This window comes from Podarcis raffonei, chromosome 8 (assembly GCF_027172205.1).
Source record: "Podarcis raffonei isolate rPodRaf1 chromosome 8, rPodRaf1.pri, whole genome shotgun sequence".
Taxonomy (NCBI): Eukaryota; Metazoa; Chordata; class Lepidosauria; order Squamata; family Lacertidae; genus Podarcis; species Podarcis raffonei.
In genome coordinates this window covers 77,969,345-77,993,028 of record NC_070609.1, presented here as the reverse complement: position 1 = coordinate 77,993,028, position 23,684 = coordinate 77,969,345, and the positions used below count along the sequence as shown (strand labels likewise).

The window sequence follows — 23,684 nt, the reverse complement described above, 5'->3', positions numbered from 1 at the left end:
CCCGGAAGAATACAGCGGCGGCAGCAGAACTGAAAGTAGAGCGGGAGAGCCAGCGTCAATGAGCAAAAAACTGGGTCACGGCATGTTTTGCTTGCTTTCAAGGGTCTCCAGCCCACCAAGAACGCTCACCTTCAGAAGCATGAGGCTGATCGGATGTGAAGGCCTTGCGACATCAGATGCCTCTTGAAACTGCCGCCCGGAGGATAGGCGCATGGATGTCAATGCAGTCGCGAGGAGGAGCGCATTGGCCCCCATCACTGGAGGGAAGACAATCTCAGAGTCTCTGGAGTTATCGGTCTTGGCGGGGAGCATCGCACATCAGCTGGTCTCCACCAGGTGACTCCTTTGCAGGGAAAACTTCAGTATGCACTCCCAGCCAGAGAAAGAAGAGGAACGCTAGCAAGGAGAGAAGCTGGCTAAGGGGACCTCACTCCAGCGCGATGGGGCAATTTTGGAAGCAAGAGGGACCCAGGACAGGAGCTGAGAGATCTCGAAGAAAGGATGTTGAGACAGAGCCTCCTGCAGTTCAGTCCTTGCATGTAAAATACATCAAAGAGGAGTTTGTCTCTGGAAATGTGTGCAATGCCTCACCGCACCTCACAACTGAGAAACAGTAACTGTGATGGCCTGGGATTCGGACTCAGAGGCTGAACCTGAGGAATCCCAGCCTGCACAGGAGTCCCTGCCTCCAGAACCAGCTGAGCCGGGGCTGGAGCTTGAGCCTGAAGGGTCCTCACCTGTGATGGATCCTCAGGTGCAGGCACCAGCTGAGTCTGCTCTGGCTCCTGAGGTGATGGAGGACCCATTGCCTGCAGGTGCTCCACTCTCAGCCCCATCAGAGGAAGCTGAGGTTGCCTCTGGGTCTGGTAACCCTCCAGCCTCTCCTGAGCTGCAGAAGCTCAGGGCAGAGAGGCGGAGGGAACTAAGTTCCCGCAGGAGGAGTGCTCACCTCCAGGCCAGGAAAGGCGAGTCACCTGTGGACCGGGGCCGCCCTATGCCTCGGGGCAGATAAAAGCCAGCCAGCCCCAGTCCCAGGTTGCGGGAGCAACATTGTTGGTAGCCTGTTCCTGCCTGCACCCTGTCCTGCTCTTCTGCCTGATGCCCTGCCTTGGACTCAGCTTCAGCTTTGATGGACAGCCTCCATACCACACCCTTGACCTCGGACTGGACTCGGACTTCGCCACACGGTTAACCCTCGGGACCAGCCCAGTAGCCCTTGTGTTCCCGGGATTCCGCACACAAGAATTTTGGACTCACAGTGATGGCCAAACTCGGCCCTCCAGATGTTTTGAGACTACAGTTCCCATCATCCCTGACCACTGGTCCTGTTAGCTAGGGGTGATGGGAGTTGTAGTCCAAAAACAGCTGGCGGGCCAAGTTTGGCCATCACTACATGTATACAGTCGTATCTTGGTTCTCAAACGCCTTGGTACTCGTACGTTGTGGCTCCCGAACACCGCAAACCCGGAAGTAAGTGTTCTGGTTTGTGAACTTTTTGGGAAGCTGGACGTCCAATGCAGCTTCCGATTGAAGCTCCTGCAGCCAAGCCATGCCTTGGTTTTCGAACGTTTTTGGAACTCAAACAGATTGCGTTTGAGAACCAAGGCACGACTGTATATAAAAAATGGACTAGTTACGATAGTTCTGTGCTGGAGGTGAGGCCAGGACAATGCCTCCCTGAAACGTATGCTTGTGGAACATCCAGTCTGTAAATGCATCCCGGATAATTATTAATAAGGTTAAGTAACCTTGTCCCTGAAGTTGCCACATTTTATGCTGCAAAGGGATGGTAATTTTAAATTCTGCCAACTAGGTGTTAAACGCCCACAAGTGAGTGAGAGGAAGGATAGATAAGAAATAATATGCTCTCCTACCCTCCAAACACCTCAGAGGATTCTCTTAGCTTCCTCAATTTATCTGTGATGCGTCCTGGCTAGGGTACACACAATTGTTTAAAAGGACTCCGAGGGAAGATCAACAGACGTGGTTTGAGCAGCCCTAGACAGTCCATTAATTTCCAGTGCTGGATCTCATGCATAAGCTAACGACCTTCTAAATGCAAGCAGAGGAGGAGGAGAGAGAAGGCAAAGCAAGACTCACTCCCTCTCTCATTTCCCTGCCCCAACAGGTGGGGTATTTAGTGGGGCAGGGAAGAGGGATAGGGGTAGGGGCTCTAGCTCAGTGGGAGAGCGCCTGCTCTGCAAGCAGAAGGCTCCAGATTCAGTCCCCAGCAGCAAGTTCAGCTGTTAATATCCCCTGCTTTAAACCTTGGAGAGCTGCTGCCAGTCAGAGTAGACAACATCAAGCTCAATGGACCAAGGGTCTAGACTCTGCATAAGCATATATGTAAACATCCCCAACTCCCTCAACCATTCCTCATAAGGCTTGGTTTCCAGACCCTTCATCACCCTGGGCAGAATCTACACCCATATAAAAACACTCTGTGAAAATGCTTTTTTAAAAAAAGGTTTTTAAAAATACATTCAATTTTGCGTAGCTCACTGCCGCCATCTAGTGCCACATTTGTATATTGCACTTTACAACACATTTAAAACATTTTATTTGCAGAGACATCACCTTGCCAACAAAGGTCTGTATAGTTAAAGCTATGGTTTTCCCAGTAGTGATGTATGGAAGTGAGAGCTGGACCATAAAGAAGGCTGATCACCGAAGAATTGATGCTTTTGAATTATGGTGCTGGAGGGGAGACTCTTGAGAGTCCCATGGACTGCAAGAAGATCAAACCTATCCATTCTGAAGGAAATCAACCCTTAGTGTTCACTGGAAGGACAGATCGTGAAGCTGAGGCTCCAATACTTTGGCCACCTCATGAGAAGAGAAGACTCCCTGGAAAAGACCCTGATGTTGGGAAAGATGGAGGGCACAAGGAGAAGGGGACGGCAGAGGACGAGATGGTTGGACAGTGTTCTCGAAGCTACCAGCATGAGTTTGACCAAACTGCGGGAGGCAGTGGAAGACAGGCGTGCCTGGCGTGCTCTGGTCCATGGGGTCACGAAGAGTCAGACACGACTAAACGACTAAACAACAACAAGAAGAGCTGAGTCCCTGGTTGCCCTCCTCTGTACACCTTCCAGCTCATCAATATCCTTCTTAAATTTGGGCACCCAGAACTGGACACATATTTCCAGGTGGGGTCTGACCAAGCCAGAATTGACACTAGACTTCTGTTGGTGCAGCCTAGAATAGCGTTCACCTGTTTTGCTGCTGCATCACACTGTTGACTCATGTTCAGCTTGTGGTCCACCAAGACCCCTAGATCCTTTCCCCGTGTACATGGGAAGCTGCCTTTCACCGAGTCAGAGCCTCGGGCCCATTTAACTCAGTATTGTCTACACTGACTGGCAGCAGCGGTTTCAGGCCAGGAGTCTCTCCCCAACCCCAACAGGAGATGCTTGAATGTGGGAATTCAAACTGGGACTTCCTGCATGCACTGCAGATTTCTGTGCCATGGAGCCTGAAAACTTACGCTGCAGCAGCACAGACTCACAAACACCCATATTATTTAAACACCTAGCCTGGGTTTTTTTTCCGGGGGGGTGGGGTTGAATTGGGTCTGATGAAAGAAAGGCAAGGCTTTTAAGGCTGTGAGATGCATAATTCATCTCCCGACCTTCAGCCAAAAGCAGCAATGGAGAAATAACTCCTGCAGTCTTTTTTAATCCGCCCCTCCCTCTCCACCCAAGGGATCGCAGCGAAGCCTTGGCCCCCAGCCAGGCCCGAGCTGGGAAAGGTTATTAAAACCACTACAGGGGCGGGTTAAGGATAATTGCTCTTAGGGTAAAGCAAGCAGGCGTTCAGAGTGCACTTAATATCTTTGGAAAGAGGAGGGAAAGCGGCAGAACTTAAGGGGCCACCAACCTGCAGAGAAAAAGAGGCCATCTGCAAGGGGGCTAGATTTCGACCCTGCGCTGGAGGCTCCCCACCCCATACAGTGGTACCTTGGTTCTCAAATGTCTTGGTACTCAAACAACTTGAAACCCAAACACTGCAAACCCGGAAGTAAGGGTTCCAGTTTGCGAACTTTTTTCGGAAGCCGAATGTGCTCCGTTTTGAGTGTTACACTTCCGATTTGAGGGTCACCCTTCCGTTTTGAGCGTTACGCTGACGATTTGAGTGCCACACCTTTGTTTTGAGTGTTACGCCAAAGTCTGTCTGTTTTTGCTATTAATTTTGCGTTTTTATTTTTGCCGCTCTTGTTTTGTTTTTGTGACTGTGTGGAACCCAGTTCAGCTACTGATGGATTGATTGTGTGACTGCAGTACACTGTCTATTGCTTTCTCGTTAGATAGTAAATTTCATGTTAAATGACTGTTTTAGGGATTGTTTTTAAAAGTCTGGAATGGGTTAATTCATTTTCCGTTATATTCTATGGGAAAGCTTGCCTTGGTTTTGGAATGCTTTGGTTTTGGAACTGAAATAAAAAATTTAAGGATATATATATATATATATATATATATATATATATATATATATATGTAAAGGTAAAGGTACCCCTGCCCGTACGGGCCAGTCTTGCCAGACTCTAGGGTTGTGCGCTCATCTCACTCTATAGGCCAGGAGCCAGCGCTGTCCGCAGACACTTCCGGGTCACATGGCCAGCGTGACAAGCTGCATCTGGTGAGCCAGCGCAGCACACGGAACGCCGTTTACCTTCCCGCTGGTAAGCAGTCCCTATTTATCTACTTGCACCCGGAGGTGCTTTCGAACTGCTAGGTTGGCAGGTGCTGGGACCGAACGACGGGAGTGCACCCCGCCGCGGGGATTCGAACCGCCGACCATGCGATCGGCAAGTCCTAGGCGCTGAGGTTTTACCCACAGCGCCACCCGCGTCCCATATATATATATATATATATATATATATATATATATATATTCATAAATGTACCAACCAAGCGCATACATAGATGTGTGGACCACATGTCTGGAGCAGCACAGGAGGACCACTCTGAAACCATTTTCAAATGTGTTTTCTGCAAGGAGGGAGGAGGTGGGGGAGCCTCCCCATTGTCTTTTTGTTCACAAATGATGTCTTGAGGGTATGTCTGTGTATGAATAGGGTGAGCCTGTGACCTGGCTCAGGAACTAAGTATTTATCATTACAAAAGACTGGCCAGGCTCCCCAGGGTATCCAATCAAGGTAACCTGCCAGACAGGAGATAAACAACGCACTCAGATTTGTGTTGTAGACCGCCTCTTCTGCGATGTAGGTATGATATATCTGGGGAGTGGTCTTGAGCTACACCCCTTCTGTGGTGTATGTATGATGTTTCTGAGTGTGGTCTTGGACTCCAGGGCTGGCAATTTAAAATGTCTATATAAGGGCAGATACACCTTTGTTCTGGGTCCTCCTCCTTTCCTGTGTGTGAGGGGAGCACCCTGTTGCAACAGTTCAATAAAGATCAGGCTTACGAGCTGCTTTGCTTCTCAATATTCTCTGGTTGGCCTCTGTTATTTTCTCCGAATGATGGAGAACCTACAAAGGATTCTATAAGGGCCCTTGTGTCCCCCATAAGGGAATAAGGGCAGATTTTTGTTTATTACAAAACGGACTTCTGGAACGGATTATGTTTGAGAACCAAGGTACCACTGTACCACACAGGATTTTAAGAGAGCATCCCCGTGTGCTTCACAAATATCCTTGCAGCCATCCGCACAATGCTCTATGAAGGTAGGCCAGTGCTGTGGTGCAGACAGCGGGTGAGAGACCCCTGCAAGTCCACAACAGGCCTGAGGTTAACCACCCGCTGACCTAGCGCCATGCCATTATGTCCACAATGATCTCAGGGATGGGGCAACTCTCCTGTGAACAAAGGCTTGCAGCATTTGGGGCTTTTTAGTTCGGAGAAAAAAAGGGGTGTCAGAGGTGGCACGGTAGAATTTGACAAAAGGATGCATGGCTTCGAGAAAATGGATAGGGAAAAGTCTTCAACATTTCTCAACAGGCCTCCCAGTTTCAGGTTATTTCTGTTTAAATTGGACCTGAATCTGACCATCGCTGCCAACTTTTCCCTTTTCTTGCGAGGAATCCTATTCAGAATAAGGGAATGGAAAAATGGAAAAGTTGACAGCTATGAATCTGTCAACCCTCCATAATAACTTCAGGGGGATCAAGCCCATCTTGTCCAGCCTCCTGTTCTCAGGAGATGCCCTTGTGGGCAGTGGCGTAGCATGGGTTGTCAGCACCCGGGGCAAGGCAAGTAATTTGCGCCCCCAACCCGTGGATTTTAGTAGGGGCAGAGAGCTGTGAGTGTGAGCGCCCCCCCCAGATGTTGCGCCCGGTGCGGCCGGCCCCCCCTGCACCCCCCACGCTACGCCACTGCTTGTGGGGGAACCCGCAAGCAGGACCCGGGTGTGAGAGCAACTGTCCCCTCCTGCAGTTTCCAGTACTGGGTATTCAGAATGTCTCTGCCTCAAGCTATGGAGGCAGAGCCTAGCCATTGTGGCTAGTAGTCCTTTCTTCCATGAATCACATAGGACTATCCTCCGTCGCCCAGAAATAGAAGCAAGAAGAAATTCCGATGAAAGAAGAATGGCAAACAAAATTAATGGACTACGCAGAATTAGACAAAATGACAGGAAGGATTTACAGAAGAAATATACGAATTATTTGAAGGGCAACTGTAATCAACAAATTACGCCAGTAGGACTGCAAGAAGTTTTGTAAGGAGAAATATATGAAATATTGCAAAGTAGAGAAAGAACAGAGGTATTAGTTATGAGATTTAAAGGTAATAGTGAAAGTAAGTAATGTATATTAAGTGAATAGATTGGAAAATTTTCAGAGGTGATTGATGGAAGTCAAAAAAATTGTATTAGATGTAAAAGTATGTTTAACTATTGTTGAAAATGATATGTTAAAAAAACTTATATATATTAGGACTATCCTCTGTCAAACAGAACAGCCCCCATCCATTTTGTGTCTCCAGTACAGAACAAGAAAAGAGAGTGAGGTTTCAGGCTAAGTGTTTGGCTGAAGGAAGAAGGGAGAGTTCAATCGCTGCTTGTTAGCAGGTATGACTGATGGCCCAGACCCTCTCCTGACACCAATTTATGCCCTTCTATTAGATTTTTCTATCAACTGGCGCTGCCCTGGATAGTTCCATAAAGTTTTCCCTGACTCCCCAAGGACTCGGGGCACTCAACTCTCCCCACCGGCCCTGCCAGGCCCTGTGAAAAAACACAAAACGTCACTGTGGTGGCTTGACCCCAATTCGAGATGGAGAGCAGGGGCTGCGTCTGAGAGGGTGCCGCAGCGTACGACCCTCCATTTGGGGCTTGCTCAAGTCGCTCGGAGTAATTTGTGCCGGATGGATTGAGGGCTGCTGGGTCGGGGGGGACAATGAGCGGCTGACATTCAGAGACATCCAGACTGCCAATTGCATCTTCTCTCTCGCACACAAACACAGACGTAAGAACATAGAGAGGGTCTGCTGGATGGGCCATTGGTCCCTCTAGAACAGCATCCTGTCCTTGCAGGGGCCAACTAGATGCCCAAGGGAAACCCGCAAGCGAGATTCGAACGCAGCTCTCCCCTCCTGTGGTATTCAGAAGCATTGCTGCTTCCAGCTGTGGAGGCAGAGCAAAGCCATCATCATCATTTTTCTTTGTATGCCGCCTTTCCACAGTTAAAAAACAATGCTAAGGCGGCTTACAGCATAACAAGATTTGCATCATTACAAAAGTCATAAGCAATAAATAAGCCACATCAAAAAAATACACAACCAAATGGGAAACAGTTTCCACATAAATCAAAATCTAAAACTAAGAATACAGCATTGATGTCACAGTTTTAAATGACATAGGTAAAAAAATAACAGCAATTTAAACAGAGTTTAAACACCCTGGCTAGCAGCCCTTTAGCCCTCTCTTCCTACATGAATTTGTCTGATCCTCTTTCAAAGCTGGTGGCTGTCCTTGCCTCCTGTGGCAGAGAGTTCCACAGTTTCACAATGCATTGCATAAAGAAGTACCATATTTTTCTGTGTATAACACGCCCTGTGTATAAGATGCCCCCTATTTTGGGGGAAATTAAGAAAATGGGGGGAGATTGCCCCCGTGTATAACACTACCCACCCTTTTAACATTATTTTTTAGTAAAAAAACCCAACCACCTAGTCTTATATCTGCAAAAGTATGGTACTTCCTGTTACCCTTCCTGAATCTTCTCACACATTCAGCGTCCCTCGAGCCAGACAGAGAGGCCAGGTGGGTGCGTACATTTGGCCTACAATGGGATTGAGGCTGCCCACCCCAGGTATAGCAAGTGGACAAGACAGGAGGGGGCAGAAAAATGAATATTCCCCCTCTCCCGACCACCAATCACAGATCCCTAGGGCAGCCAACTTCCTGCTCACCTGCCTGCCTCAAAAAAACCTAGCTGTCCTCATTTAAAAAGGAAGCACAGCAGTGATGGGGAAGCTTTGACGGTTTCAGTCTGCGGCACAACATTATCCCCCCCGCCTGCCTGCCCGCTCTCTCTGTGGCACTGATACCCACCTTATTAGACAGCCGGCGGAAAACGAGGCGACAAGCGAATGTCTTCATTAGGCAGCTGTGCCTGCCGAAGTGCGCTAATTTGATCAAGAGATAATCAAGGTCGCCCAAGCACTACAGGAACGTGAGGAAATATCCAGCCCTAAACAGCTGAGCAAACCCTACTCCACGCATCCCAACTGCAGCCTGAGCAGTTGGCTTATTTATTCTTAGGATGGGTGAACGGGAATCCTGATTCAGCTGCCCAATTGCGGGGGGAGGGAATCACCATATAAGGACCAGTTCTACCATTAGGCAGGATAATTTGGCTGCTTCAGGCAGCAGGCGGAGTTGGGGGGGGCAGCGGTGTTGGTGATACGTCAGAGGACCAAACTATGGATGCTATGGAGGCTTGGCCTGTGTTCCCCCATAAGAGTCAACTCCTAGGGGCCGAGATCCCTTTGGGCCCCCAATAAAATATTTGAGAGGGCCAGCCCCCCTCCAGTTGATGAGCATTGCCATTCAAATACAGTGGTACCTCGGGTTACATATGCTTCAGGTTACATACGCTTCAGGTTACAGACTTCGCTAACCCAGAAATATTTTGTTGCTGTTGTTTTTGTTTAGTCGTTTAGTTGTGCCCGACTCTTCGTGACCCCCTGGACCAGAGCACGCCAGGCACTCCTGTCTTCCACTGCCTCCCGCAGTTTGGTCAAACTCATGTTCGTAGCTTCTAGAACACTGTCCAACCATCTCGTCCTCTGTCGTCCCCTTCTCCTTGTGCCCTCAATCTTTCCCAACATCAGGGTCTTTTCCAGGGAGTCTTCTATTCTCATGAGGTGGCCAAAGTTTTGGAGCCTCAGCTTCAGGATCTGTCCTTCCAGTGAGCACTCAGGGCTGATTTCCTTCAAAATGGATAGGTTTGATCTTCTTGCAGTCCATGAGACTCTCAAGTGTCTCCTCCAGCACCATAATTCAAAAGCATCAATTCCTCGGTGATCAGCCTTCTTTATGGTCCAGCTCTCACTTCCATACATCACTACTGGGAAAACCATAGTTTTAACTACGTGGACGTTTGTTGGCAAGTTGATATCTCTGCTTTTTAAGATGCCCAGAAATATTACCTCAGGTTAAGAACTTTGCTTCAGGATGAGAACAGAAATGCAGCGGCGGTGCAGCGGCAGCAGGAGGCCCCATTAGCTAAAGTGGTGCTTCAGAACAGTTTCAGGTTAAGAACAGACCTCTAAACGAATTAAGTTCTTAATCTGTGGTACCACTGTAGTGTCTTCTTGTTGATTCTGCAAGGTGTGGCTTACCTGTCCTCCCCCCAAATATTTTTATTCAAGCTAGCACCCCACTAAAGCAGTTGAGGCTGCTATTTTTGGGTGAATAAAAGCATTGCCCCACCAACCTTCATCTGTCCTTGGTCAGCCCCCTTCCTCCCTGTGTTATTTCTTATGACCATCAATAATGTTACTGTTTATTTACTGCATTTTATAGAATTGACGTGGGTGGCACTGTTGGTTAAACCACAGAGCCTAGGACTTGCCGATCAGAAGGTCGGTGGTTCAAATCCCCAAGATGGGTGAGCTCCCGTTGCTCAGTCCCAGCTCCTGCCAACCTAGCAGTTCGAAAGCACGTCAAAGTGCAAGTAGATAAATAGGTACCGCTTTGGCGGGAAGGTAAACGGCGTTTCCGTGTGCTGCTCTGGATCGCCACAAGCGGCTTAGTCATGTTGGCCAATAAAGCGAGATGAGCACCGCAACCCCAGAGTTGGTCACGACTGAACCTAATGGTCAGGGGTTCCTTTACCTTTACCTATAGAATTGTAGAGTTGGAAGGGAGCCCAAAGGTCTTCTATCCCAACCCCCTGCAGTTTATATCCCACCTTTTTCTCCCAGGAGCTCAAGATGCCCACATGGTTCTCCTCATTTAAGCTCCACAGCAACCCTGTGAGGTTGTTTAGGCTGAGAGGCAGGATCTGGCCCCCAAGGTCACCGAATGAGTTTCATGACCAAGTGTGGGATTCGAACCCTGGTCTCTCCCAGGTCCTGGTCCAACACTCTAACCACTACACCATGCTGTCTCTTGTTTTTAGTGGGCAGAGAGAATGGTGGTGGAACTCTCGTCCATAGGAGATCAGTTTGGCAGCCCAGAATGCAACATTGTTATGTGCCACCAGAAAGAAAAGCAAATTATTGAAAAGATTTATATTCAAAGAAGAGCCTTAGAAAATATATTAGGGGTGTCAGAATGCAAGGACGTCTTCAGATATCTGAAGGGCTGTCACCTGGAAGATGGAGTCAGCTTGTTTTTCTGCTGTTCCAAAGGACAGAACTCAAAACAATGGATTCTAAAAGGAGATTCTGACTACACATTAGAAAGAACTTTCTGACGGAAAGAGCTGTTCAAGAGGGGAAAAGACGACCTCGGAAGTCTCTTTCCTTGGAGGTGTTTAAGCAGAAGTTGGGTGGTCATCTGTCAGGGGGGCTTTAGTTGTGATTCTGGATTGCATGGGGTTGGACTGAATGCCTTTTAGGGGAAGGAGTTGGTAAACTATGGCCCGGGGGCTGGATACGGCCCACCAGGCTTGTAAATCTGGCTCACAGGCCCTGCCGCCTGCTCAGTCAGTCCCCGCACAGAGCTAAACCGGTGTTGAAAATAATAATAATAATAATTTATTATTTATACCCTGCCCATGTGGCTGGGCTTCCCCAGGCACTCTGGGCAGCTTCCAACAAAATATTAAAATATAGTAATGCACCAAACATTAAAAGCTTTCCTAAGCAGGGCTGCCTTCAGATGCCTTGCCGCACGGGGACTGACTTCCCCGACACTGGCACGGCTTCGGAGTGGCTGCAGGAAGCTTCTGCAGCCAATCTGAAGCTGTGGACACCTCTGGGTGGGTGCCAATGCTGGCACGGCTTCGGATTGGCTGCATGAAGTTCCTGCAGCCAATCCGAAGCCTCGCCGCCCAAGCGCTGAGGTAAACCCGGCATGGCCATGGACGGACAGGATGGTGAGCCATGGGCATAATGATGGGCGCATTGCAGGGCTTCAGATGGAGCTTGGCACGCCTTCTGCCCCCGTGCCAGGCACCCGGCTCAGTGCTGCTGCTGGCGGCCTCGCTGGGCAGCTGGAGGGTGAGCTGCACACCACCTGCCTGGCGCTCTGGTTGCACAGCCTGCCCGCCGACCTGACCTCAGACAACGGGCCGCAGTGTGTGGTGCATGCCACCTGGGAGTGCATTCAGAGTGCGTTCCTCCTCCAGGTCCAGAGGCAGCTGCAGGACCGGATTGCAGAGTATTTATATTTTTCAAAATATAGTCCGGCCAGTGTGGTGTAGTGGTTAAGAGCGGTGGGTTTGTAATCTGGTGAACGGGGTCTGATTCCCTGCTCCTCCACATGCAGCTGCTGGGTGACTTTGGGCTAGTCACACTTCTTTGAAGTCTCTCAGCCCCACTCACCTCACAGAGTGTTTGTTGTGGGGGAGGAAGGGAAAGGAGAAGGTTAGCCGCTTTGAGACTCCTTCGGGTAGTGATAAAGAGGGGTACCAACTGCGAACTCTTCCTTTTTTTCTGGCCCCCCACAAGGTCCCCACAAGGGACAGTGATTGAAAAAGTTTGCTGACCCTTGCTTCCAACCAAAAATCTATGAAGCTTTGATAGGAGTTTTAATTCGTTTTAGTCTATTTTCTTGCCATTTCAGCATTCTCAAAATGGCCAACCAGTTACCCCAAAGGAAAACTCTCAAGCAGGGCCTGAGCACAGCTCTCCCCTCCTGCAGAGTCCAGCAAACAACAGCAGCTACACCACCAAAATTAGGGGGTTTCCAGTCAAAATAACAAAGCATTCTTGTTGTTTAGTAACGCTAGGGACTAGCAACCACAGAGCTGCAAATTGTTAGATAGATTGCAAAGAAAGGCAATGTAATTAGCAGAGAAAGAGATCTGTGTGACATTTCTTCCCTTGAGTTCTCTGGTGGGAAATAGACAAAAGGTTTTAACCTTTTCTGCTTCCTCCTGCCTCATTGTCATTCTCCTTTCCACCATGCTTCTTAGGCAGGCAGACATCTGTCTGGTCTCCGCTCCAACAGAGACTCCATTTTGAACTCAACTATGTATTTTGTAAGAAGGCCACAGGTGGAGCTGTGGGTTAAACCACAGAGCCTAGGGCTTGCCAATCAGAAGGTCGGTGGTTCAAATCCCCCTGACGGGATGAGTTCCTGTTGTTCGGTCCCTGCTCTTGCCAACCTAGCAGTTCGAAAGCACGTCAAAGTGCAAGTAGATAAATAGGTACCGCTCCTGCGGGAAGGTAAACGGCATTTCCGTGTACTGCTCTGGTTTGCCAGAAGCGGCTTAGTCATGCTGGCCACATGACCCGGAAGCTGTCTGTGCACAAACGCCGGCTCCCTCGGCCAGTAAAATGAGATGAGCGCCACAACCCCAGAGTCGTCCTCGACTGGATCTAACGGTCAGGGGTTCCTTTACCTGTATGTACAGTGGTACCTCGGGTTAAGTACTTAATTCGTTCCGGAGGTCAGTTCTTAACCTGAAAGTGTTCTTAACTTGAAGCACCACTTTAGCTAATGGGGCCTCCTGCTGCTGCCGCGCCGCCAGAGCCTGATTTCTGTTCTTATCCTGAAGCAAAGTTCTTAACCTGAAGCACTATTTCTGGGTTAGCAGAGTGTGTAACCTGAAGCGTATGTAACCTGAAGCGTATGTAACCTGAAGCGTATGTAACCCGAGGTACCACTGTATTTTGTAACCTAGAAGTAGAATTTGCCTGCCTTGTAATTGTTGCTTCTGGAATTGTGTGCAAGACTTTATGTAAGTAAAAAAAAATTAGTGCTAAATTTACAGTCTGTTGGTGATTCTTTCATCAAGAGGAAGAAACGGAGAAGATCCAGTCTGCTATCGGAACCTGGATAAATGCAACAAGGCTCTGTAGCCTAGTCTCAAAAGTTTGCACTTCAGTGCTGAAAGAGATGGACGCGGGTGGCGGTAGGGACGCGGGTGGCGCTGTGGGTAAAAGCCTCAGTGCCTAGGACTTGCCGATCGAAAGGTCAGTGGTTCGAATCCCCGCGGCGGGGTGCGCTCCTGCTGCTCGGTCCCAGCGCCTGCCAACCTAGCAGTTCGAAAGCACCCCTGGGTGCAAGTAGATAAATAGGGACCGCTTACCAGCGGGAAGGTAAACGGCGTTCTGTGTGCTGTGCTGGCTCGCCAGATGCAGCTTGTCACGCTGGCCACATGACCCGGAAGTGTCTGCGGACAGCGCTGGCTCCCGGCCTATAAAGTGAGATGAGCGCACAACCCTAAAGTCTGTCAAGACTGGCCCGTACGGCAGGGGTACCTTTACCTTTACCTAACTGCTAATACTAAACTGATTACTTTAAACATTCTGCTCACACATGTAACAGGGAGGATAAATTATAAAATAACATAACCTACCTACAAAACAAACAGAGGAGGTCTCACTCCACACTTGAGGGAGTCATGAACACTCCCCAGCTGAAAAGGAAAAGGCATTTTATCCTTTTTTATGGCTTCACTATTAAACAATTACTACTTGTTGTAAACAAAGCAAGGCAAGATTTGCAGATGGCGATAAAGGAATGAGCCTCCTCTCCATAAAAGTGACTGTTGGGTTGGTTATTAAATAAAGAGCAAACTTTATCCAAGAAAGACAAAGGAGCTTTTGAACACCACGTGGATCCAGGCAGGCCTTTGCTGGGAGAAGTTTGGTTCAGTTTGCGTTTTAAGACAAACCCACCTAATTCAAACATCCCAAAACCAATGCATAAAATGGAAATTTGTCTGAAATTCGCACTTCTCTGAATTTTGCATACCAGTTCTCTGACCAAATAAAGCATATTAAAAAATGTCCTCATGACATCTGGTCACTCACTGTGGCAAACAGAATCATAGAATCATAGAACTGTAGTGTTGAAGGAACCCCCTTCCAGTGCAGAAATAACAGCTTAAAAATACCTGGCAGCTGCCCATCCAAGCCCTGCTTTAAAAAACCCAATGAAGGAAAGTCCACCATTTTCCAAAGGGGTCAATTTCACTAACAAACAGCTCTTACTGTCAGAAACTTCTTCCTGACATTCAATTAGAATTCCCTTTCTTGTCGTTTGAATCCATTGGTTCGTGCCCTACTCTCTAGAGCAGGAGAAAACAAGCTCGTTCCATCTTCCATGGGACAGCCCTTCAGCTATTTGAAGATGGCTATCATATCTCCTCTCAGTAGCCTTTTTCCCCAGGCTAAACATATCCCTCACGGTTTCCAGGCCCTTGATCACCTTGGTCTTCCTGCAAAGTTCCGGCTTGTCAACATCCTTCTTAAATTGTGGCACCTAGACCGGACACAGCACTCCCAGTGTGGTCTGACCAAGGCAGAATACCAAGGCTTCTCATCGCGGGGAAGCAAATGGATCCCAGTGCTCGTGGCTCAATATCACTGTTCTTCCCCGCTCTTTACAGAATGGTTTTGGGGGTGAAAAGAAGAAGAGTTTGGATTTGATCTCCCGCTTTATCACTACCCGAAGAAGTCTCAAAGCGGCTAACATTCTCCTTTCCCTTCCTCCCCCACAACAAACACTGTGTGAGGTGAGTGGGGCTGAGAGACTTCAGAGAAGTGTGACTGGCCCAAGGTCACCCAGCAGCTGCATGTGGAGGAGCGGAGATGCGAACCCGGTTCCCCAGATTATGAGTCTATCGCTCTTAACCACTACACCACACTGGCTCCCAAAGAGATCAGCCAGATCCCCAGTGCCCAAAATACCTTTGGGGGCTTCTTTGTGTTTCTCCTTTTCCCTTGCATAGATTGGGTCTTTCCCAGAGGACTAGACCCACACTCCGAAGCGGTGCGCGGCAAATCGGAAGTCGTGAATAGAATGGTGCTATTATTTCCCTTGATCTGGACACTGAACTTTGGTTAATGCAGCCTAGAATAGCATTACCCCTTTTTCTTTCTTTCTTTCTTTCTTTTTCTTTCTTTTTCTTTTTTTTTTTTTTGCTGCTGAATCACATTGTTGACTCACTCAGAATAGACCAGTACTATTAAGATGATGGATGAGACGGGTCTTTGGTCTGATTCAGCTACAAGGCTCTGGGTTAAGTTTCTGTGCAGTCAAGCACTGGAGTTTCTAAACACTGGGAAATCTTAATGCTAAGTGGCTGAAAGATTCAGTCATCCCTCATGCTAGACCCAATAGATGTGAAATTGTATCAATGAACTGAATGGCTTTTCAACTATTGTACTCAAATTGCCCTCTTTTGACAGGTTTTGCATTGGCATGTGGATGAAGGAAATAATTTGGGGGGGGAGCTTTGCGTGGATTTTTAGTTTTATTTTTGCCTTACGCTGCTTCTCTCCCCCCCCCTTTTCATTATTCAAACACCCCCAAAATTGGCAAGCTGGAACATCAAGCCAAGATCCGAGGCGCGGCGAAAGCACGACAACTTTATCTGGAGCCGAAAACAGCTTTCTTTTTAAAAGGAAGGGAGAAAGCGTTACATGCATTTAATGTCTAATTAGGAAAAAAATAAGCTGCGGAAATCGTGTACCAGCCGTAATAGGGCCTTCGCAGGCAGCGGTGTCGGCTGAGATGGCCCCATTTCAAGGTTGAGTTGCCGGGAATATAATTGAAAGGCGAAAATGAAAATGAAATTGGAGTTATCGAGAAATCGGATTTGGGATGGATTTAACAAGCTGATTTAAACAAAAAATAAAAACCTGCCTCGCTTGCCGACACAGGAATTCTCTCCTGGCTCAGAGCCCCACCACCACCCTCTTTTCATCCCATTACTGCCTGTTTTCTCACTTACTCATCTGTACATAAACACATCGAGTTTGGGGACCCTCCTTTTCCACCCATCGCTACACCTCTTGCCGTGCTCCTTCGCTAGCTGTGTGCCAAACTCTCCTGAGCTCTGCCAGCGAGCTATCTAAGTCCAGTATTCCAGCACTGCAGGGGGTTGGACTAGATGACCCGTGGCATCCCTTCCAAGCCTACCATTCTATGGTTCTATGTCCCAGAGGGCAGGATGCGAACCAATGGATTCAAAGGACAGGACAGGAAATTCCAAATAAACACTAGGAGGAACTTTCTGGTGGCAAGAGCTGCTCGACAGTAGAACGAACTCCCTTGGAAAGTGGTGGACTCTCCTTCATTGGAATTTTTCAACAGACATTGGATGGCCATCTGTCGGGAATTCTTTAGCTGTATTTTAGAAGGTTTGACTCAATGACCTTTGGGGTCCCTTTCAACTCTACAGTTCTATGAGTCTGCAATGGACGTGGGTGGTGCTGTGCTCTAAACCACTGTGCTATTGGGCTTGCCGATCGGAAGGTTGGCGGTTCGAATCCCCGTGATGGGGTGAGCTCCTGTTGCTCTGTCCCAGCTCCTGCCAACCGCGCAGTTCAAAAGGAGGCCAGTGCAAGTAGATAAATAGGTACCACTGTGGCAGGAAGGAAAATGGCGTTTCCGTGCACTCTGAATTCCATCACACTGTCCCGTTGCACCAGAAGCAATTGAGTCCTGCTGGCCACAGGACCCAGGAAGCTGTCTGTGGACAAACGCCAGTTCCCTCAGCCTGAATGCGAGATGAGTGCCACAACCCCATAGTCGCCTTTGACTGGACTTAACCGTCCAGGGGTCCTTTACCGTTAACCTTTTACCTTCTATTATTTGTATAAGCCACCTCGAGACCCCTTTTAGCCAAAGAGGTTAGGGTAGAAATACCATAAGGCAACACACGGGTGGCTCTGTGGTCTAAACTGCAGAGCCCAGGGCTTGCCGATCAGAAGGTTGACAGTTCGAATCCCCGCAACAGGGTCAGCTCCTGTTGCTCGGTCCCAGCTCCTGTCAACCTAGCAGTTTGAAAACACATCAAAGTGCAAGTAGATAAATAGGTACCACTCTGGCAGGAAGGTAAACAGCATTTCCGTGCGTTGCTCTGGTTCTCCAGAAGCAGCTTAGTTATGCTGGCCACATGACCTGGAAAAATTGTCTGCGGACAAATGCCAGCTCCCTCAGCCAGTAAAGCGAGATGAGCGCCGCAACCCCAGAGTCGTCCGCGACTGGACTTAACAGTCAGGGGTCCCTTTACCTTTACCTAAGATAAACACAACAACAAATGGGCTACGACATTTAGTCAGTTAATTTGGATCTCTGTTTCTTTTAAGATATCTTTCCATTACAAATTTAAAAAGCTAGCCGTGTCCAAAAGCCAGCTTCAGAAGGAAAGCTCCCCTCCTGTGTGCAAGAGAAAACTACATACCCCCAAAAGGACACCTGTTTTACCTGCAGCAGAGAAGGAAAGCCCTCCTCTCTTCTTAAAAAATGGCTCATTTTCCCACCACCTGTACAAATTTATGCAGATTTTATGCATTGCGGTTGCAATCCCAAACACACCTCTGAGGGAGTCGGCTCAGCGGGGCTTACTTCTGAGTAAACATCTACAGATGCACACTGAAACTCCCACAAGAAATCCAGGGAGCTTTATACCGCAGCTCTTAAAATACGATTTCCCCGGCTGTTTTTCACACCGAGAAGCTCCAGACGCACACATATGACGTCTGTCCCAAAGGACACAAACAACGACAGTAAAGCTGACTGCTGGCAGCCCTCCATATCCTCTTTGTCCTCCGTCTTTCGGGGGGAGGATGGAGATCAGGGGCAGCTGTCCTGGGGTTCCCCAGATGTTGCTGGATAATTCTGGACCATAAGCTGTGCTGCTGGGGCTGCTGGGAGCCACAGCTTTCCAGTCCCTGAACTGGACCATCACTTCCCTTTACTGCCCCTAACTTCCTCCATCATTTGCCTTCAGTTCCCTTAACTTCCTACATCACTTGCCTTCAATGCCCTTAACTTCCTCCACCATTTGCCTTCATTGGCCTGAATTTCCTTCATTACCTGCATTTACTGCCCTTAACTTCCTCCATCACTTGTCTTCATTGCCCTTAATTTCCTCCACTACCTGCCTTTACTGCCCCTAACTTCCTCCATCATTTGCCTTCACTTCCCCCAACTTCCTCCATCACTTGCCTTCACTGCCCTTAACTTCTGCCACCACTTGCCATTATTGCCCTTAACTTCCTCGCCTTCCCAAAGTTGGGTAAGCAAGGCGCTGGGCATTGGAAAGTCAGTGCAATTGCTGGGGGGGGGGGTCCTCAAATGTTGGCATCCCTTCCACATGCCCCGCATCACAAGGCAGCGTGCGGCCCATGGGTTCTGTGTCGAAGTACTGTTGCAGCCCTCTTGGAATGAAAAGTTGGACCACCCTGAGAGAGGGACAAGATTTCCTACCTGTGAGGTCAGGTAAGCTTGGACTATCGTGGGCACCCCACAAAATCGAGTTTCAGTTCTTCTAGCTCTTCTCTTCTCCCAAGGGGCACCCAGCCACTGTGCACCTCCAGCGTTGCTTGAGAAATGTCTCCGCATCTCATCGTACGACAAAACGCTTTGCTTAGCTGGCGGGATTCTAATCCGAGCCCGGTGGGAACAGACACACCAGCTGTCAAGGAGATGTCAAAGCTTCCAGTGCAGTTGATCTCTCGTTTTTCCAATCACCTTTATTCTGGCATCCCGAGATGCCCCCACACTATATACAGATTTTATTTATACAACATAATAATGTACATGGATTTTAATATTACATATATATATTCACACATGGATACACAAACCCTCATGCCGCTATTGGGGGGGGAGGGAGAGAAGAGGATTCAGTGGGGGGAGTGGGGGGAATTTTGGCTCGCCTCCAAAGCCCGCAAGGAGGGTGCCAAGTCCTATGCCATCTGGAAAGTTCTTTTTTAAAACCGCAAGCTCGTTTTGTAAGTACGGGAAATGGCTGCGCATAAGAGGTCCGGAGTTGTCTCCTACTCAGAGTAGACCTGCCGAAGTGAACGTCATTCTTTTCAGTGGGTGTGCTCTGAGTCGAAATACACAACCCCTTGAACTGCAAAGAAAAAAAATCTCTCTATTTCATACAGTGTGATCGCACCTCAAACATATTTAACTTGCACAATTTCAACCACTGAAGTCCAGTTGGCTGAAATCCCACAAGAGAAATACAGGCAAGGCAGAGAATTTAAAAGCTCCTTCTGCACTGCTCAAGGCCCTCTCAGGGTGCCGTCTCCAGAAGTGAAGGAAAGCTCTCCCAAGAAGTCCACAGTCCCTGAAAGATCTCGCAAGAGCGCCCCAGAACTGGCACACCATTTCGGCCTGGTCTCCCCAAGCAAGGCAGATACCTTGAAAGCTCTTTTTGCTCCAGGTCTGCTTGGGTTCCCCAGTGCAAAAAGAGTTTTTAAGCCCTCTGCCTTCCTTGGGGAGGCAAGGCCTTCTTGGCACACCAGCTCCGGAAACCTGGGGATCCTTGCGTGAGATCCAACAGGAACTCGGAGGACCCCGCGAGGTCTTGCGAGAGCCAGCCCACTCGGCGCTCTAGCTAGGGAAGGACTCAGAAAGCTGGGGGCAGCTTGAGCATACGGTTTTTGCATACATGCAGAAATCTCAGAACCAAACCCCCACGTGAGATGCGATCATACCGTTTGTGTGTGTTCCAAACAGGGAGGCTTGAAGCGTGTTCCAATCGCGACGGAGAGAGAGGGGGGAAAGTAGAGAAGGAATCTGGAGCCTCTTTTAGGCAAGATGTTTTCCCCAAAAGATTTAAGGGGCAGGGGGGAGAGTCCATTGGGATGGGGGGAATGCAGCCACCACCTCTGGTGAGCCCAACACACCTTTGCAAGGTGTTCCAAAGCAATGCATTGTGGGAGGGACGGCCGGCCGGCCAATGAGAGGGGGCCAGGGTTATAGCATCAGTGGGACCTGCCATATCAACAAGGTACTGTCTGTCTCACTGCTGGCTGGCAGCTTGCCATTGGAGTTGAAGTTCCGGTAGCCTCTCCCGCCAGAAACCACAGCCAGGGAGGAGATCTCCTTGCGGTGGGCATCGCGGGCGCACGGCCGGTTGTGGACCCAAATGTCTGGGTCGTCGGCCATCTCGTAGACAGAGCCGTCCTCCTCGGTGTGCTCCGGGGCATTCCCGGTGGAGGGCGCCTCTCGCATCGAGAGCAGCTGCCCGGGGAGGTGAGAGGTGGAACGGAGGCGGTACTGCAGGAGAATGCCCTTTTTCCGGAGCTCCCTCATCTGAGGGCTATTCTGGGAAGCCAGATCCGCTGGTTTGCTGTCCGGCTTCTCATCCTTGGCAGATACGGGATCCACAGAGGGGTCATCCTCCTTGTCGCTCTTGAGAATGTCCGGGGCCAGGGTGCTGAGGGCGACAGCCAGGAATTCCACCGGGCCACAGTGGCCGTTAAGGGACACCATGCCTTTCCCTGAGCAGTGGAGAGAGAAACGCATGAGCCCTTTTAGGAACACAGAAACCAGCTTCATAGATAGCAGAAATTTGTTTTAAGAAGGGCAGTAGTGGTGCAGTGGTTAGAGAAGAAGAAGAAGAAGAGTTTGGATTTGATATCCCATTTTATCACTACCCTAAGGAGTTAAACCCCGCAATGGGGTGAGCTCCCGTTGCTCGGTCCCTGCTCCTGCCAACCTAGCAGTTCGAAAGCATGTCAAAGTGCAAGTAGATAAATAGGTACCACTCTGGCAGGAAGGTAAACGGCGTTTCTGTGCGCTGCTCTGGTTTGCCAGAAGTGGCTTAGTCATGCTGGCCACATGGCCTGGAAGCTGTACACCGGCTCCCTCAGCCAATAAAGCGAGATGAGCACTGCAACCCCAGAGTCGGTCACGACTGGACCTAATGGTCAGGGGTCTCTTTACCTTTACCTTAAGGAGTCTCAAAGCGGCTAACATTCTCCTTTCCCTTCCTCCCCCACAACAAACACTCTGTGAGGTGAATGGGGCTGAGAGACTTCAGAGAAGTGTGACTAGCCCAAGGTCACCCAGCAGCTGCATGTGGAGGAGCGGAAACGCGAACCCAGTGCCCCAGATTACGAGACTACCACTCTTAATCACTACACCACACTGGCTCTCATCAGGCTAGGACAGTGCTTCCCAAACTTGGGTCTCTAGTGGTTTTTTCAGACTACAATTCCCATCATCCCTGACCTGCTAGCTAGGGGTGATGGGAGTTGTAGTCCCAAAACAGCTGAAGACCCAAAGTTTGGGAAACACTGGGCTAGGACCTGGGACAGACCAGGGTTCAAATCTGCCCCCCCACACTCAGCCATGGAGCTCACTGGGTGACCTTGGGCCAATCCCTACATCTCCCAGCCTAGCCTACCTCACAAGGTGGTTGTGGGGATAAAAGGAGGAGAGGGAGAAGAGCTACCTTCAGCTCCTTGGGAGGGAAACGCATGATTATAGAAATGCAACAAATGAATAAATAAGATGAAGCAAATGCAATTCTCCAAACCCAGCTCTGAAAGCAAAAATCAAATTTCCACTTCCCCTCCAACAACATGCGTTGACTTGGCCGCATGGAGACACCCCTCCCCCCCCCCAAAAAAATGATGGGATGGTACCCATCTAAGTCCTACTTAGTGTAGACCCATTTAAATTAATGGAAGGTGATAGACTCAGGGGCTTCTTTGCCTTACTGTCTGGGGCAGCTGGGAGCTGGAGTCTAACAGCAGCTTGAGAGACGCATGTCCCTCACTGCTGCAACCTCCATCACCCTCTGACCATCACTTGCCTTTGCTGCCCCCTAGCTACCCCTATCTGTACCCAGGGCAGTTATCTACCAGCTCCATCTGGTACGCAGGCTGAGACCCTACCTGAGACTGTTTCGCCAGAGTGGTGCACGCTCTAGTTATCTCCCGCTTGGACTACTCCAATGTGCTCTATGTGGGGCTACCTTTCAAGGGGACCTGGAATCTACAACTTATCCAGAATGCTAGACTGGTGACTGGGGGCAGCCACCAAGACAATATAACACCGGTCCTGAAAGACCTACATTGGCTCCCAGTACATTTCCGAGCACAATTCAAAGTGTTGGTGCTGACCTTTAAAGCCCTACGGCCTCAGCCCAGTATACCTGAAGGAGCGTCTCCACCCCCATCGTTCTGCCGGGGACACTGAGGTCCAGCTCCGAGGGCCTTCTGGCAGTTCCCTCACTGCGTGAAGCAAAGCTACAGGGAACCAGGCAGAGGGCCTTCTTAGTAGTGGCACCCGCCCTGTGGAACGCCCTCCCATCAGATGTCAAAGAGATAAACAACTACCTGACATTTAGAAGACATCTGAAGGCAGCCCTGTTCAGGGAAGTTTTTAATGTGTGACATTTTAATGTATTTTTAATCTTTGTTGGAAGCTGCCCAGAGTGGCTGGGGAAACCCAGCCAGATGGGTGGGGTACAAATAATAAATTACTATTACTATCACAACTCTGACTTATTCTAATGGAGGCATGGAGGACCAGTGGCTCTGGGATTGGACTCCAGTTCCCATTATCCTGGCAAGGGCAGGTGGGATTCTGAGCCCTGCCACATCTGGAAGACCACATATGTTCCCCATCTTCGCTGCAGCAGAAGGAAACTCACCTGTGATCTTGGGGATGCCCTCCAACCTAGGCACAGGCAAAAGGACCAAGATGCCTTGGTCGGTGCCAACCCAGAGAAGGCCCTGGCAAATCAGAAGGCTGGTGACGCGGACATTCTTCTGGCCTGTGGGAAGAAAGGGAAGGGCAGATTAACTGGAGGAGCAGAAGCTGTTGCCCATTTTTGGCCTGTAAAGGTAGATTAGCCAGAAACTACCCCAAACCATTCATCCTGGGACTTCTATAGCCATAGGGGACACCCGCCAGCAAGCAGAATGAAGCAACAGGAGACAGCAACAAGAAAGTCAATTGTACATCAAATTCAATATTGTCATCACAGACTGGCAGAAGTCAGCCATACCTGTAGCTGATGCTGGGGACTGAGCCTACGACCTTCTGCATGCCAAACAGGTGTTCTACCACTGAGCCCTTCCCCCAATGGCAAGTCAACCAAAATATCCCGACATAAATTAATCTCATTACTGTGAGCTGAGATCTGTTAGAAGCCCCCTTTAAACTGTATAGAAACTTATTCACGTATGCGACTACAGCGGCAAGAATGTTACTCGCCCCAAAACGGAAAGAAGCAGAAGTCCCAGCAAAGGAAGGATGGATACAAAAACTTGTGGAATATGCAGAAAGGGCGAAACTTACTGGAAGAGTAAGAAATCGAGATAACAAACTTCTTA

General features: G+C 49.2%; 1 protein-coding gene across 9 annotated transcripts in view; it reads right to left on the bottom strand.

The window, feature by feature from the left end:
• Nucleotides 1-19,053: 19,053 nt before the first annotated feature.
• ARHGEF10L (Rho guanine nucleotide exchange factor 10 like) overlaps nt 19,054-23,684 on the bottom strand; it is a 142,597-nt gene continuing 137,966 nt past the window's right edge. For all 9 annotated transcript variants that reach the window (XM_053400989.1, XM_053400987.1, XM_053400988.1 and 6 more), the window contains 2 exons: nt 23,000-23,122; nt 19,054-20,837 (listed from right to left, as the gene is read on the bottom strand). In XM_053400989.1, coding sequence (XP_053256964.1) covers nt 20,311-20,837; nt 23,000-23,122 — 650 coding nt within the window. In that variant the 3' untranslated portion in view covers nt 19,054-20,310. The remainder of the gene's footprint in view (nt 20,838-22,999; nt 23,123-23,684) is intronic.